The sequence below is a fragment of the Leucopleurus acutus genome (genome assembly GCF_964270905.1).
Source record: "Leucopleurus acutus genome assembly, chromosome: 14".
Classification (NCBI taxonomy): domain Eukaryota; kingdom Metazoa; phylum Chordata; class Mammalia; order Artiodactyla; family Delphinidae; genus Leucopleurus; species Leucopleurus acutus.
This window is the reverse complement of record NC_139156.1, coordinates 17200846-17216207: the sequence shown is the minus strand read 5'-3', so window position 1 is coordinate 17216207 and position 15362 is coordinate 17200846. Positions and strand designations below refer to the sequence as shown.

Genomic DNA, 15362 nt, shown 5'->3' with positions numbered 1-15362 from the left:
CTCCCGCCCGGCCCCGCACGCGGCCCCTGCCCTGCCCTGCCCCCTCCCTCCCTCTCCCCTCCCTCCCCGCCTCCTCCCCTCCCCGCCTCCCCTCCCCCTCTTGTGGCCCAGGCAGCCCGAAACTCTCCAAACTTTTCTGCCTTTTGTGGACTGGATTTGTTTGCACTTCGCCATGTTCTTGCTTTCAGTTTGTTGCCTCGTGATGTTGGGGAGACTTTTCTTTCCAAGCAGGGCTTTGTTGGTTGGGGGGGAATCAGAAGAACTTTTTTTTTGCGCTCTGATTCCCCCCGCCCCCTTTGGTGGTGGTGTTTGTTTCTTCACCCTGGGAAGATGACTGTGTGGCTCTTTCTTTTCTCCCTCTCCTCTCTCTCTCTTTTCCTTCCCTCTTCTGTGGCGTCTTGGGCTTTCCCCGGTTAACCCCTTGGCTGCCGCTGCCGGGGACTGAGTTAATGGGCTGCGCCCGACGCGCGGGGTAGAGTGGATTGTCCTCCAGGCGTTGGACTTGAGAACTAGCGGGCGCGCGGAGCCCGGGGCCTTGGAGAAGCGCCTCGTCTTTCTCTTTCGGCCGCGTACTTGTTTAGCTTTCTAGTGGCGATGGCTGGCTCTCAGCTCTCCTTCCCTTTTCCCCTGGAAGGTCACGCTTCCAAGACTGGTCCCACTGCAAACTTGGGGGCTCTGGGCTTCCTTTTCTGGGGCCACCCCGCAGGGCCGCGAGCGCCCTGGGCGCCGTGGCCGGCTCGGCTGCCCGGCGCGCTGGCTGCGGGCTCTCCCGGGCCGCGCGGGGTGGAGAGGCCCCTGTGGCCGCGGGTTTTGGTTTGTATGGAGCCGGGATGGCCTCCTCCGAGCGGACTTGATGTATTTCTAGGGAATTTTGGTGCCTTGGGGTTTATAGCGGGATCTGCGCTCGTCAGCTTCCGAGAAGGCCCTCAGTGGGCCCTGGGGGGCCAGAGACCAGGTTGTGCGGGGCCCAAGGGTGTATAGAGGGTGAGGGAGGCCGAGGGCTCCTTTCTTTCAAGGGATTGGGCTGCTGATCGTGGGCCACCCAACTTTGGGGGCTCCAGGGAGGCGCGGGGTGCCAGGCTCCGGGGGGGGGTGGCGCTTCCCGCGGCGTGCGTCCCGCGCCCCCCCGTGACATTTGTGAATAAGGCTCACCCTCTTCCCCGACAGGCCTCTGCCCCCTGCCCTCGCCTTGAACCCCCTCCCCCCATCCCACCCTCCTCTAAAAAGCCTGGATTGCGAATCTCTAGACGCAATCTCTAAACGTTTGTGCCCGGCTTCTCGGGATTGTCATTTTGCACCCTCTCTGGTTTGGTCCCCCTACCTCTTATTTACACTCACTTCTTCTGTTTTCTTTTATTTTTCGGTAACTCGAGATAGCAATTTGAAATAGTGCACCCACTGTTCAGCAGCCGTGGATTCGGTGCTAATGGCCGAGGGTTTGCCGGACGGGAGTCGATCAGATCTACAAGTGTTTTTAAGCATTAAAATATTAACTATCAGGTTTGACTTGTTTTTTGGGGCCCTGGCAAAAATGGCAAGGGCATGCTAGACCGGTCATTTGTTATGGCCAGGAAAGAGAAATAATTATTACCCTCCCTCCCCCTCCCGCGCGCCCAGGCTTCTGCATGCTTGGGAAGCTGGGAGAGCATTTCAGCCCGACCTCCTCCTTCAGGGCCAGTTCTTTCAGGCGGCGGGGGCCGGGCAGTGGGGTTGCAGCTGTAGGGGAAACATTGTCCGGTTACGTTGTATTTTTCTTGGGAGCCTGTGGGCATCCTGAACCGGGAGTATTCGGCTCAGAATCGGAGAGTTTGTGTAATAACCAAGCCGACCAAGCGACATTCCAAAGTAACCCTGAGAATTTCTTACTCTCCTCCCCTCCCCCTACGATGGAAGCCTCTCTGGTATTATTTTAAAATGCACTTAGCCATCTGAAAGGCCATCTGAATATTGAGCTTTGATGGTGGGCTTGCTGGCCTTCTTGACTCTTTGCAAACTCCTGCCTGTGACCGCTGGCAATCTTGCCGCAAGATCTCCTGAAACTCCAACAGTTGTGTTGCGCTGTAATTAGGAAACAGGGAAATTGTTAAAGGTAAATAAATGATTTCCCGGTGCGAAAAGGATGGCTCCCAACAACCCCGTCCCCTCTGTGGGCATCGTAGGAACCCTCGGCGTCTAGTTATTTTAATTGTGGACATAGCGGGTGGCCTGATGCTGTGACATCAGATGGAGTCTGAGAAGACATTTCTGAAGTCAGGAGGCAGTTTTAGTATTTGCGTATCAAACACCAACAGACATCTTTAGTGTGCACAGGCCCTTCCTCCTCCTATCTGTTACCTGGGTTAGCTGATGTGCTCCAGAATTAAGGTTATTTAAGCCGGTAAGTAGAGCCATGGAAATGAGGCTGAGAGGCTGTTGTGTGTCACTCCTGACCTCTTCGATCAGAGGGCCGGCTTGCAATTCCAGATTTGATACAGCTGCCGAAGGAATCTATAGGCAAGATAGCGGTCTTTTCATGCTCATCTGAAATTCTTAGTGCTTCATAGAGTGTGTTTTTGAGAGCAAGGTGTAAAGACAAATTAGCTGTATGTTCTATTCTCTTCCGGACCCTCCTTGGTGATGGTGTTCTTTTGCTACATTTTCTGTTAACTTATGAGTGTACCTGTAAACAGTTGCATCCTTTAAAAAGCAAACTCTTTGGATTCCTGATTTCTGCTTTTCTTTTTAAGAATGTAAAGAATTAAGGAGTATCATTAGATGGGCTTATGATGAATAATATTTTATCTCAAGAATAATGCTTTAATTGCTGGAGATGCCATAAAGCTTGATAGTAATAATTTTATTTTAAAATGACAAAAGATTCCTACATCACATTAATTTAGCCTTTGATACTGTAACAGGAACAGCTTTTAAAAAGTTTCGAATACAAAAAAGCATTAAGGTGAGAGGTCTGGTTGAGGAGATGGGAGGTGATAGAACTGCAAATATTAGAATTGTGGTAACATTTGTATATACCAAAGATAAGAATACTGTTACCATATTAAAGGAGATAGGAAAGAGTAGTTTTACGTTTCTTTTTTCCCTCCTGCCACATGAGAATATGGGATACGGTGGCCGAAATTCCAGTTAGGTTTGAAATTCTTTTTAAGGGGTTGATTATTAGAGCTTTCACATCTTCTTTGATCCAAAGTTGTTTGCTTTTCAGCTGAAGCTGTTTGCTACTAGGTTGAACAAATAAATAAGCAGCATCTTGAATTCATTTTTGAACTTGGAATCCAGCATTTAAAGGAAACCAAGAGGGGCCTATTATTCATTGGGGTTTTATTTAGCCGGGCAGCAGCTTCTCTTTCTGCCTGGTGAAAAATGGATGTTTTCTCCTCGCTCAAACAGCATAATCCTTTCTTAATACAAAAGATTTAGACCTCGGAGTGTGAAGGGTTAATGGTGGTCCTTCCCCATTGTCCTCCTACCCCCCACCTTCACCCCTGATTGTTTTGACAACACTTTTCAAAGTGTGACATTCCAAGCCCCTACATAACAATGTAATATTACTGTAATTACACAGGTCATTACATTTTAAATAGAGAACAATAAAATGCTTATCGCCCTGAAAAAGAACAGGTGTTCTTGCCCTTCTTTGGTATTTATGCTAATTGTTTTTCATCTCCTTCAGAAATATTTATGGCAAACATGTTTAGATTTCAGTCTCAATGCAAAGTATTAATTCCGTGCTAATCTTTATAGGTTGGGGTTTAATGTCTGCAGTTTGGATTATGGGCTCAACATTCACCCAGTAAGTCATATTTTAATGATTATAAATTTAATATGCCAGTGCTTTGCAGTTTGTTGAAGTAAAAGCTTTCTGAAACCCCAGAAACAAACTATGAGGCAGTCCGGGAGGCTGGAGTGTTTATCTGGAAGAAGTGTTTTTGGAAACTTTTGACTGCTGAAGGGAAGTAGCTTTCACTGATGCCCCCTATCTGATTGAGAAAAGATTTGGAGGAAAACAATCCCCGCTCTGGCTAGGAGTTTTCCACCTTGATTTTAATTTTACAGATATGGATTTCATTTAGGGTCCCTGCTGGAAGCTGGTCCGCTTTCTGTTTCTTAGCAAGCTGTGAAAAAGTTACAGGAAGATTTCCGGGGGCTGGCAGATCAAGAATGCTGTTCTGTTAGCAGCGCAGGATAACTGCAGTTCTGCACGCTATTAAAAAAATATTTGCTTTAGCAAACCAGCATTTTAACAGTTGCACCAGAGGCTGTGCTTTTAAAGATTACAGTAGAAGTCTTTCCAGGTTTTGAATGCCTCCTCACATCCCACGAGGTGCCTGCGTGCATACGAAAAGCGCCTAGATTTCTTGGTGGAGAAATGTTGGTGCAACTTCTCTTACACATGCACAGGGGGTAAACTAGAAGGTATCTAAGAGGATTTTACATTTTGTCAGATGTTTCACAACAGGGGCCCCCGAATCACATTAAAAATGCACTGCAGAGAAAGGACAGCTGCAAATTTTTGTGTGGACCTGTGTTTCTGGACCATGACTAAAACTCCGAGGACCTTTTCCCCAGCTGTCTGGAAGTTCTGTGGAAGTTGGTTTATTGGCAGTTAAGTCTGAGGCAACCTGGATTTAGCAGAGGCTCTCTCCTACACAGGAAATAGATGACATTATATTGGGGGAAGGGACAAAACTTCAGGCAAGGAGTGATTTACTCCTTTATTGTTTTTTTAAAACATGGCGTTGCCAAATAAATAAGCACTTTCCAGGGAAGTAGGTGTAAGCTTTTTTAGTCTTGGTGAGTGGAATTAGATAATATCTTTAACCACATTTATAACTGTTTCGAGGTGACACATTTCAGAAGTTTTGAGGAGCGGGGTGAATTAAATTCTTGAGGCTTTTATTTTTGAAGGGGGCGTGTGTTGTGGGCGTCTGAGTTTCTTCTGGGAGTGGATATTGGCAACCGTGTAACTAAATCTTCAACTCTGACTTATAATTGAGCACGTTTGTGAAGGAAATGGTTAATTTTACAACCAAAGGCAAACTTGCACCTCGACAGGTCTGCTGAAAGAAATGTGCCCCAGTCCTTTGCTGGCAAGCGCCACCGGGTCATAAATCCACAGGCTTTATTTACAGCCCATAACACTTATGAATGTTAAGATATTTGACGCCACGTTGGCCTTATAATATTCAAGGTCCGCAGACACTGGCAGTAGCTCAGATTTCTCTCACTAATTATAAGCAATGAGATGGGGGTGGGGTGTGGAGACCCCTTCGCAAAAGCTGCCCTCTCCCCTCCTCTGACCCCCATGCCTACAATCTGAGCTTACTGAGACAGACACCCCCTCCTCCTTTGGCAGCCGACTTGTACTTTTCCTCCAGGCTATTGTTACACACATTTATAAAGAGCACTTTCAGTAATGGAAATTCAGTTGGGTGGGTGGGAGGGGCTCGGCACGAATGCCTTTTTTCAAAAGCAAAGTTGCTCTAGGTGTTTGCATCTTTTTTCCTTTTCTTCTGGCTTCTCCCTGTTTCCTTTCTTTCTTGTTTTTTTTTTTTTTTTTGAGACCCTCTTGCCTATATTGTGCATATTTCCCAGAATACTTAAAGAAACCTGATACGGGAGATGGGTCTTTAATTTATACGATGTTCCACTGAGCTGGAAGGGAAAATACACACATTGCAGAGTGCGCTAGTTAACGTGAGGGTTTAAAAAAAAAAAAGTGCCACAGAGTGAGGAGAGTTGATTAAAAGTATTAATAGATGAGAAAAAAATTCCAGATTTACCTTGGGAGTGGGAAGGCCATTCATTTGGGGGAAGTGCACTGGTATCTGGGGGGAGGAAGCACAGAAAAGTAGCAGGGGAGGAAGAATAAATGCTTGCCTGAGAAAGATTAGAAAAGTGTAAGAAGATGGGACAGAGATTTGGGCATGAGGAAATGGCTTGATTGAAATTAGGGATTAGAAGTTTCTTAGCGAGAGGTTGAAGTACCATGGGTGGGGGGTGGCTGTTAACAGCTATATGGCTCAGCTCAGTAAAAACTGGTCGCAATCCACTTTTCACCCAAAGAGCTCTATCCAGCAGCAGATAGTCTTTCATGTAAGTTATTGTGTGAGGAGCCGGGGATGGGGCATCTGTGGTCAAGACTGCGATGTGACAGAGAAGGCCAGTTATCCTCCTGATTTTAATTCATTCTTAAAAGAGTGGGCTTTCTAGTGTGTGTGTTACAAACTGACCACCTGGTAAAGGAGGAGTGGGATTCTGAGGTGTGTGGGTAACTGTTGAGGGGGGTAGGAGCTGATCGCGCTGTCCTTGCTGGCGGGAGCCTTCCTTCCATCCAACCCAGACTTCAAGACAGAGGCTGAAAGGTTTTATTTTCTAATCAATGGAATGCAGAAACTTACTAGCCCTCAGGGACAGATATGAATCCCTTAACAGCTCATTACAAAGATGGGGCTGTGGGATCTTTGAACGGGTTATCAGCCCTGGTGTTCTTCGGTTTTCCCAGGATAGGTTTTTTTCTTCCTTGGGCACATCTGATTTCAGGCTGGTAATATGTCTGTAATATTTTATTCTTTTCTTTCCTTCTTTTTTTTTTTTTGGTCATGAAGTAGCCCCAAACAGCTCGATCTACAGGGGGAAGCAATGGTTACTAGTGGGATCAGCTCTGAAGGAGTTAAAATTGCTTGCTAAAGTTTGGCATCATGAAAATAAATTTGAGGCCTGGTAGACATTAGTAAGGCACAGCACATTTACAGAGCTTAATTAGTACGAACTGTAATTGTTCATGGTCTGCCAGAAGAAGTAATGTTCAGGAAAAGTGGAGTCCTTCTCTTGCAGTCTTTAGTTTGAAACCGATAAATCACTTGCATATTTGTGTAGTGATTCAAATGGAGCTAAGACCTCTCCCATCCCAACATGTGGTAAATTGTAAAGTCAATGAATTGCAGATGTAGGCTACAGTGAGATTCTCTAAGAAAATGCAGAATGAATGGGAAAGAGTGATGCTATAAATATTTACTGAGAAGATAACTAGGTTCTTGCGTGCTGGACCAATTATGATGTACTAAATATATTAGCAAAATGCTTAAAAAATCGAGAGGATTTGTGTGGGTCTTTGGGTGGGTTGGTTGGTTTGGGAAAGTGAAATAAAAGGCACTATGTTATTGTCGTGTCAGTTTTATTAAGCCTGAATCACAATGGCATACCCAGGGAAGGACACATGAAACCCACATTAATGCAAATTAATTCGTTATGAGTGTGCAGCCTGTGACTGCTAAGTGGAGTAATGATGGGGCATCATTTTAAGAGTGTTAGTGTAGCAACTTTTAATGAAAAATGCTGTGTTAGGAACATGTCTCAGCACTTTAGCCCACGTGTTTTTATATGCTGGAAATGTGTTTTGGACAAGAGCAGGAAACTTGCTTCACTTTATTCTCCCCTCTCCCAAACAGTTTAAGAAATGTAATTATGTTTTGATGTTTAAAGAAAATCATCTAATTTTCCCTCAAAAAAACCAATCCAGAAATGCCCATCACCATAACCAAGTTCGACTTCAACTTCTTTCTTTCTTTCTTTTTTTTTTTTTGCAAGAGACTGCAGCACAAAGTGGAAAAACAATGAATGTAGCATCCCCCATAGACCTATAGATATAAGTTTATTGAAGTGATCCCCCCCCCTTTTTTCTTCTTAGAGGATTTTGGTCTCAGGCAGTGTTGCAAGTCAATACTTCTTTCCCCAAATGTGAGTAGGTGGATGTGTATGAAAGCTGTAAAAGTTAATGATCGTTCTCTGACTCATAGCTGATGGTTTCAGGTTGAGGAAAAGAAAAGAAAAAATTAATGAGGGTAAATAGACATTTGATGGAACGTTGAGACAGTAAGAGAGATTGTTCCTGTGTCTAAAGGCATGTGTTTTGTTGCAGCAGAATTTCTGAAGGAGAATGCCAGGAAGTGAAAAGGGGTTGCCTTTGTTAAGTTGTTGTTGTAGGAGGGTACAGATGTTCTGTGTCTGGATCTTTGCAGGAATGTTTAAGCCTCCATACCTAGCAGTCAGTGCTGGCTTTGCCTTCCCTGTGGAAGTTAGAAGTCCCCTTGGCATCTTTTAAGGGGGCGGGCAGGCACCCAAAGGCCTGATCAGAAGTTTCCCACTAAATGTAAGAGGCTCCCAGCATAGGGCTGGGGGTGCTGTCTCTGTCCTGCAAAATGACTGGTGACTTAAGAAAAAGTCTTAGATATTTAAGCCTCTATTCTGCCTTTTATGCTAATGACATGGAAATTAAACTTCAAGTGCCTCACGGTGGTAGCTACAGGGGAGAGGAAGGTGGACCAAAAAAATCTCCCAAACAAAAACCGTTTAGGAAATGAATCTGAATTTCTTCTTCTTTTTTTTTTTTTAAATTGAAAGCTTGGTGATTCATAAAACTGGAAATACAGCAAATGCTCCCCACTCTTCCCAATTTAGTGGAATGAATAGGCATACCAAATTAATCTTCATCCTACTGGAAGTTGGAAACCCAGTGTAGTGTTTCAAGATTTTTAGTCGCCTTTGAGGATGAGATCTCTGTGATTGAAAAAGCTGTTTCCCTTTTCTCCCACCCCTGGCTATCTCTGATGTCTTGTATCTGAAACATCAAATTTAAGGCCAGTAGTAGTGATTAGAAATGAAATGAGAGAAATCAAGATAGGATTTCTTGATAAGGGAGGTGGTTGATCGTAAAATGTTGGTTTTTGAATTGCTGGAAAATGTAGACAAGGCTGTGCTGAGCACCACCGCATCTCCATGGCTCTTCCTCTGGACCAGAGGGGGCTGGGTCACCGGGAGGTGTTCAAATGGGTGGTTGGGTGGGCTTGGCCACTGTAAACAAGCACACAGGAAGGGAAGGTTTGTTTTGTTGAGAGTTTCACAGGAAGAGGACATGAAAAGTACCTTGGAGTTCTCATGTGGTGCTGCTTCAGGGTGCCTGGGGAGGGGAGGGGCGGGGCAGGGGGGAACCATGGTGAGGGTGTGTTGCGGACCCAGGGTACAGGAGTCACAGTTGCTGGATGCGGAAATGACGTGCAGTGCTGCAGGTGGCCAAGAGCAGGGGTGGTCCCAAGAGTCCAGGCCTGGGGGAACCCGGTTCTTGAACTCAGATGAGCCTTAGATCGCCACCTAAGATCTCTCAAGCGCCCCTCATCTTCCAAAAGCAAACAAACAAACAAACAAAAGCACAAAGGGTCAACCCTCTCTTGTTCTTTCTTCTAGCTTTTTACGGAGATATAAATAAACTATTGTTCCAGTTTAGAATGCCAAGTTTTTACCGGGTCCTTGTATTTTATGTTTGTCTTAAAAAGCTAGACTATAATGAACAAGGCATCTCTGTGTTTTCCAGGGATGGAAAAAGCAGTATTTAAAGGGTGTGTTTTAGCAAAGAGTATTTGGGAAAAGAGGGGGTGGGAACCCAAAGGAGAAACGAGAAAATTGTCTTCGTCGCTGTTGCTGGGGGAAGTGTTTAAGCTGAAAATCTCTCCAACGCAGTGGGTACTGGCTGGGAGTGAAGAGCTGATTGGAGCTTGTACTGTGTGGATTTATGAGCTGGTGGCGGTTATTCCGTGTGCCTGGATACCTGAGGAGGGGAGTTGCATTACTTGGGGATGTTAGATTGGTGTGTGTGAAGGTGAAATTAACTTTGTCCTACCAGATTCTTAAGGACCTTGCAGCTGCATTTGTACTGTCTTAATTGTAGCATTCTCTCTGGGGTTGTGTTGTTGTTTGGGTGGTGCCGAACCGTGAGGATTAAGTGTGGAACCGGACAAATGGAAATTGAATTTGGATTAGCCACAGTTTCATTAATTTATTCAGAGGGCCGTGATTATATGAAATTTTGTTTACCCGACGTGTACTTAGTTATCAGGTGTCCATTCGATTTTAATTGACGATAGGAGATTTCTGTGGTTACCCTGAGTGCAAGATTGCCTTAGGGCTCCGCAAGGTTTGTGGGAAGAAAAGCTTGGACAAGTTTCCATTAAGCTCTGAATCAGGCAGTTGGAAAATCGCAGCATAAAACCGGCTGAAAAGGGGGACGAGGTCTTAGTGTTGCCTTCTCTCTCCTGAGCAGGGGAGTCCCTCGCTCCGACAAGAGCTGCTCTCAGCCAGGAATTCCAAACTCGCAGAGGAACCTATCCCTCGCACAAAAGTTGTTTTAACACAATGCAGAATTGTCACAGTAATTAGTGCGATCTCCTTACTGACTGGCAGTTTTCACAAAAAGGACAGGGGGGCCAAGGGGGCAAATTCATCTGTCTTTTTCAGTGACTCACTTTGGATGAACTGCTCCTGAGTGTGTGTGTGCAGGGGTGGAGTGCTGTGTGCGCAGGGGGGCTTATCTCAGTGGCTCAGCCTTTATCTTTTGTTGTTTTAGGGAGTGTGATTCATTACTCTGCTTTGACAGGTAAAGGAATATATATATTTTTGGCCCACCTTTATTGTGCCCCCTTTTAACTTTGATTAGTATTCCTTGGGAGCAAGCAGACTCCTAACATATATACAGGCAGTGTGTTTTTGTTTGTTCACTTGGACCAGATACAGTGGTCTCAGAACCCACTATATCCCCAACTGGGAACAGTACAGCCTTATCCCATGAGCAGTGTGCATTTAGGCGATTAAAAAAATTTCATTACTACTGCGTTGCGTTTAGTATGAGTTGGTTCAGAAGTTCTTATGTGAATTTCTTTTTTTTTTCCCCCCAAATAAAAACCTGTATAAACTGAATAATTTTTCTTGCAGGGAGCAAGATACAACATAATGGGGTCTAAAGAACTGCTATACAGGAAGGTTCTGGTAATAGGAATCGTACAGTGGTAGTAATGGCAATAGTTGGCTATAGTAATACAGATCTGTGTTTGGAAACGTAACCGATTTGCCTATTACTGCGAGGGAGATGGGCAGTGATTTCATAGGACCTTGTGATTCTTCATCATTTGTTCGTTTATGGCCAATTAAAATGCATTTTCAGATATTGTTGGGACCTTTTAGTGTTTGTCGTATTGTTTATAAAATAAGTCAGCAGATGGTGTTTGTTCTCCCAGTTGGTAGGAGCCCCAGATGAATAAGTACTATTTGGGAGAAGAAGAATTTGGAGAGGCCTCTTGGTATTCCTTTTTATTTGGGGCTACCCGTTTCTTTGATGGTAGATCTACAGGGCTTCAGAGGGAAAGGCCCAGGAGAGACCTTAGCCTTCTGCTGTGGAGAGTCTGGGTGAACCAGGGATGCACTTTCCCCCGGGGGCCCCCAGATATATAGGTGGTCTTTAGAAAACTCAGTGGCTCTTTGGCACTGGTTGGTTCCTTCTTTGGGGAAGTGTGGCTTCCTAGAGTGCGTGCGGGCTGCAGAGCCGTCCTGAGCCGTCCTGGGACTGATAGCTTAGTCATTGCGAAAGAATGTATAAGGCATCGAGTGGCCCCTGAATTCTGCCTGCCACATTTGTTTTCCCCAGAATAGAATTGTGTTTGAGGGTGAGAGCCTAGTTCTTAGAACTCTGGGGGGCTTGTACCTTTGCAGTCTTGTGGCTTCTCACATCCTTTCTCTCCCAGTCTTTCCCTCTTGCCTACGTGTCGCAATTCTGACGATGTTTGCAGCACACAGTTAATTCTTCTGCAGCATCTTGCTCAGCACACTGGCTTCCTTTATGTCTTAATGGGCGTCCGTCTTTCCTTTTCGTGTCATTGATCCTCGCTCCCGGCCCCCTCCACCCCCCTTTTGCTTATTGAATAGGTGCTTTTTTTTTTTTTTAAACTTCAGATGATTATGATCATCTTATTTATAGCAACAAATAAAAATACAGAGGTCTTGATTGAATGCCAAGGCTGCAGTTCAATCTAGGAAGGTTTGTCTGCTATTCATAAACGGCTTAAGATGTTTTCTTGTAGTTTGTGACATAAGCAGAACGCTTTGATTTGGTTTCTTTCTACAGCTCTATTTTCAGTCCGGGAGCACACATTACTCTGCGTACAAAACGATTGAACACCAGATTGCAATTCAGGTAGGACATGCAAGAGATCCCGAAGCTTGACTTGTCAATGTGTAGGTCTCTTGTGTCTCTTATTCTCCACCCCTCCCCCTGACCTAGGTGATGATGATGGTGGTGATGATGGCAGTGTGGTTGTGGTTGATTCTTCGGGGGAGGTTGGAAGCAAAGAAGAAACGAGCAGAAGAAATGCTGCTAAAATGATTTAAAGATAGGGAAAGAAGGAGAAGCCTGTGTTTTTTTGTTAAGAGCATCTCGATCAGGCATGATGGGCACACAGACCCCCTAGCTTGGCTACTGTTTTTTGCTTCAGGAGGGGTCTTAAATTGGGAGTCACATGAGGTGACAGAATGTGAATGGGAAGAATTAAGGGGGGTGAGATAGCAGAGGAGGCTGTGTGACAGCCAGAGAGTTGTTTCCGGTGGATCAAAATCATGTTAAGTGGTGCTAAGAATATCACTTTTGACCTGATTGTTCTGAAATGTTGATTTCTCTAGGACTTGTTGATACATGACACTGGAAGTGCTGGGAGGGAAAGGCGACAGATCCCAGCTTCTGATGAGTGTCCTGTTTCCTGCTCACGTAGTACTTCCATTCTCTTAAATCCAAAGGCTAAACAAATCACGGACTAATATAGACTCAGAGCTGAACTGATGCCAACAGAGTGCAGTCGTGGAGGGAGAGCAGACTAATACGATTTTCGTCTGTCTGCCTGGCCTGGCCAGGATGGATGGACCTCATGGTGTAACTAATGGTGCCGAAACTTCTTGAGTCCTCTGCTTCTGGGTTAACCCTTCAAGGGGAGGTTTTTGAAACCCGCTGTTGGGGCGTTCAGGTCTGGCTCCGGGGTCTTCTCTCCTTGGAAGCGGGTGTCGCTTGGTTATATCATTTCCGTTCTTCCCTTGCTCACTTTCTTGTGGTTAGCCCTTGCGGATAACTTGGGTGTGTGTATGTGGTCCACAGTCACATCGCATCTTTGTAGCTGTGCTGTTTCAAATCTGCCTCTGTCTGGAGAAGACTTTCCAGTAGCCCTTTGTCCCAGGCACATTGAATTATTCCACCAGTGAAAAGTAGGACTCAGCAGACGTTGTTATTCGGTGGAGCCCCTAGTATTTTGTACTCATTTCAAGGTGACAGTAACTTACTTAAAAAATATTTTGATTCCTTCTGCAGTCGTGCTGCTGATCCGTGTGTGTATTTTAGGGGAAAGTACGACTCTCGATAATGCTCCTCCACCCCCAGATTATTTCCAAGGCTGGTGGGTTTTTTTGTTTTTGTTTTATTTTTTGGCCGCGCTGCGCAGCATGTGGGATCTTAGTTCCTCAACCAGGGATCGAACCCGTGGCCCACCCCCCAGCATTGGAAGCATGGAGTCTTAACCACTGGATCCCCAGGGAAGTCCCCAAGGCTGGTGTTCTTGCTGGCACTCTCCCTGGGGGACCCTTCTTCCTTTTGAGCAGCAGCACAGTGAACGTTGCTCCCAGAAAAGGGCATAGCCTCAGGGCTTGGTTGGAGAGCAAGCCTGAACCCTAACTCTTGCTGAGTGGGTGATGAACAGTGTCCTAAGCCTGCCACATCTTGTGGGGGGGCTGGAAAATCCCGTTGCCTGGGGTATGGGAATTGTCAAGGTTGAATAGCAGCACGATCCCTATCCTGGAGTGGAAAGGCTGGCTGGGGCCATGTCACTGGGAGACCAGCCGAGCCCAGAGTAGCTGTTTTGTGTCTTTACACCCGTTGCTGAAGTGTCCCTTGTTAGGCCGAGCAGTTCGTCTTTCTCCAAACCACCTGGCACAGTGCGGGCCGTGTGAAGCGCCTTCTCAGGAGGGAGATGGAGTAAGTTACAGAGCTCATTGTCTGGAGGACTGAAACCATTACTACTCGTCCATGAACAGGTAGTATTGTTCTCCTCTGCTTCTGTTTGCTAAGGCATGATGCCCATGTGGGCAAACAGAGAGATATTTTATTAGAGACCCAGCACCACCATGCTTTGAGGATTCATTCTCCCCCAGTCTCTGCTAGACCAGGATGAGGTCAAAGCCACATGGCATCTAGCTGTAATTTTAGTTTGACCATCAAAGGATAAATGGCGAAACAAAACGAAACGAAAGAAGCAAAGGGGAAAAAAAGAGGAAACCTCAGACACAATAAAATTGTTCCCAAGGCACATGGCAGCTCAGTAGCAACGTGAGGGTGAGAGGAGAGGGTGGCCCTGCTTTCGTGCAGAGTAGAGCGGATGTGTGCCCTCTGCCCCATTCTCCAGTTTAAGGCTTAGATGCAGCGTGATTGTCAGGGCAGAATTTTCTTCCCTGGAAATTTAAAACTGTTTAACCTTAATAGGTACAGTATTTCAATCTGAGCTGAGCTGGTTGCTTTCCTAAGCTATATCCTGAAATAACCTAGAGTAGTATGACACCGTGCATCCCATGAGATTCCTCCCCCTTTCCCTTCCCTCCTGTAATCTCAGGACTTGGCCAGGTGCAACATTTATGTGAATGGCTTCTGAGTGATTCTCTAGACGTGTCTGTCATGTTCTTCTAAAAGGTTTGGACACAGTATCAATTGATGTGTTGGGATCTTCCTCACTTTTGACAATCTCCTAACTCCTCTCAGTTTTGAAAAGACAAGAGCAACACAAAAGCCATATTTTCCCTAAATGGTTAACACAGTATAATTGGAATAAAAATTAAAAGGCTTTTTTTTTTTTTTTTTACAGGCATAGATATTTAACTCTATTGACTTGTAGAGAGTTTTATTGAGATATAAGTACAGCACAGTGCACAGATCCTCAGGGGTGAGATGGACGAACTTTTACTTTTGTGAACATCAATCCCCCAAAGCAATATATAGAATGAGGTTGGAATGCTTTTTCTGTACAGGGCCAGATAATGAGTATTTTAGGCTTTGTAGGCCAAACAAGCTCAGTGGCAGCCTCTCAATTCTGCCATTGTGTGTGAAAGCAGCCAAAAATAATACCTGCGGGAATAGGTGTAGGTGTAGCTGGGTCCCAATAAAACTTTATTCATAAAAACAGATAGTGGCTGAATTTGGCTCATAGGCTGTAGTTTGTGGGGCCCCGAAAAGGAGTATTACCAATTCCCCTGGGGTCTCACTTATTCAAAGCTTCCTGCGACTGCTGACCAAAAATTCTCACCCTGGATTAGTTTCATCTATCACCATGGATTAGTTTTGGCTGTTTTTTAGCTTCTTAGCAATGGGATTGTGTAGCAAATAGACTGTCTCATGTCTGGCCCTACTTAGCGTATGTGTGTGTTTCACCCCTGTTATTGCCAGCAGCATGGTTTGCTCCTTTTTATTGCCATGTACTATGCCACAGTGCAGGTGTCCTTTCTGTGCTTTTGGG

At 45.3% G+C, this 15362-nt stretch overlaps 1 protein-coding gene and 1 long non-coding RNA gene across 27 annotated transcripts in view; one reads left to right on the top strand and one right to left on the bottom strand.

Annotated features, from left to right (window-relative positions):
• LOC309971397 overlaps window positions 1-15362 on the bottom strand; it is a 1020865-nt gene that overhangs the window by 171655 nt on the left and 833848 nt on the right. The window lies entirely within an intron of this gene.
• The window catches only part of TCF7L2 (transcription factor 7 like 2), a 197264-nt gene that overhangs the window by 1334 nt on the left and 180568 nt on the right, over window positions 1-15362 (top strand). For 14 of the 26 annotated variants that reach the window (XM_082854769.1, XM_082854770.1, XM_082854767.1 and 11 more), the window contains exon 4: window positions 11948-12016. The exons of the other annotated variants lie outside the window; for them this stretch is intronic. In XM_082854769.1, coding sequence (XP_082710895.1) covers window positions 11948-12016 — 69 coding nt within the window. The remainder of the gene's footprint in view (window positions 1-11947; window positions 12017-15362) is intronic. 26 annotated transcript variants of the gene reach the window in all.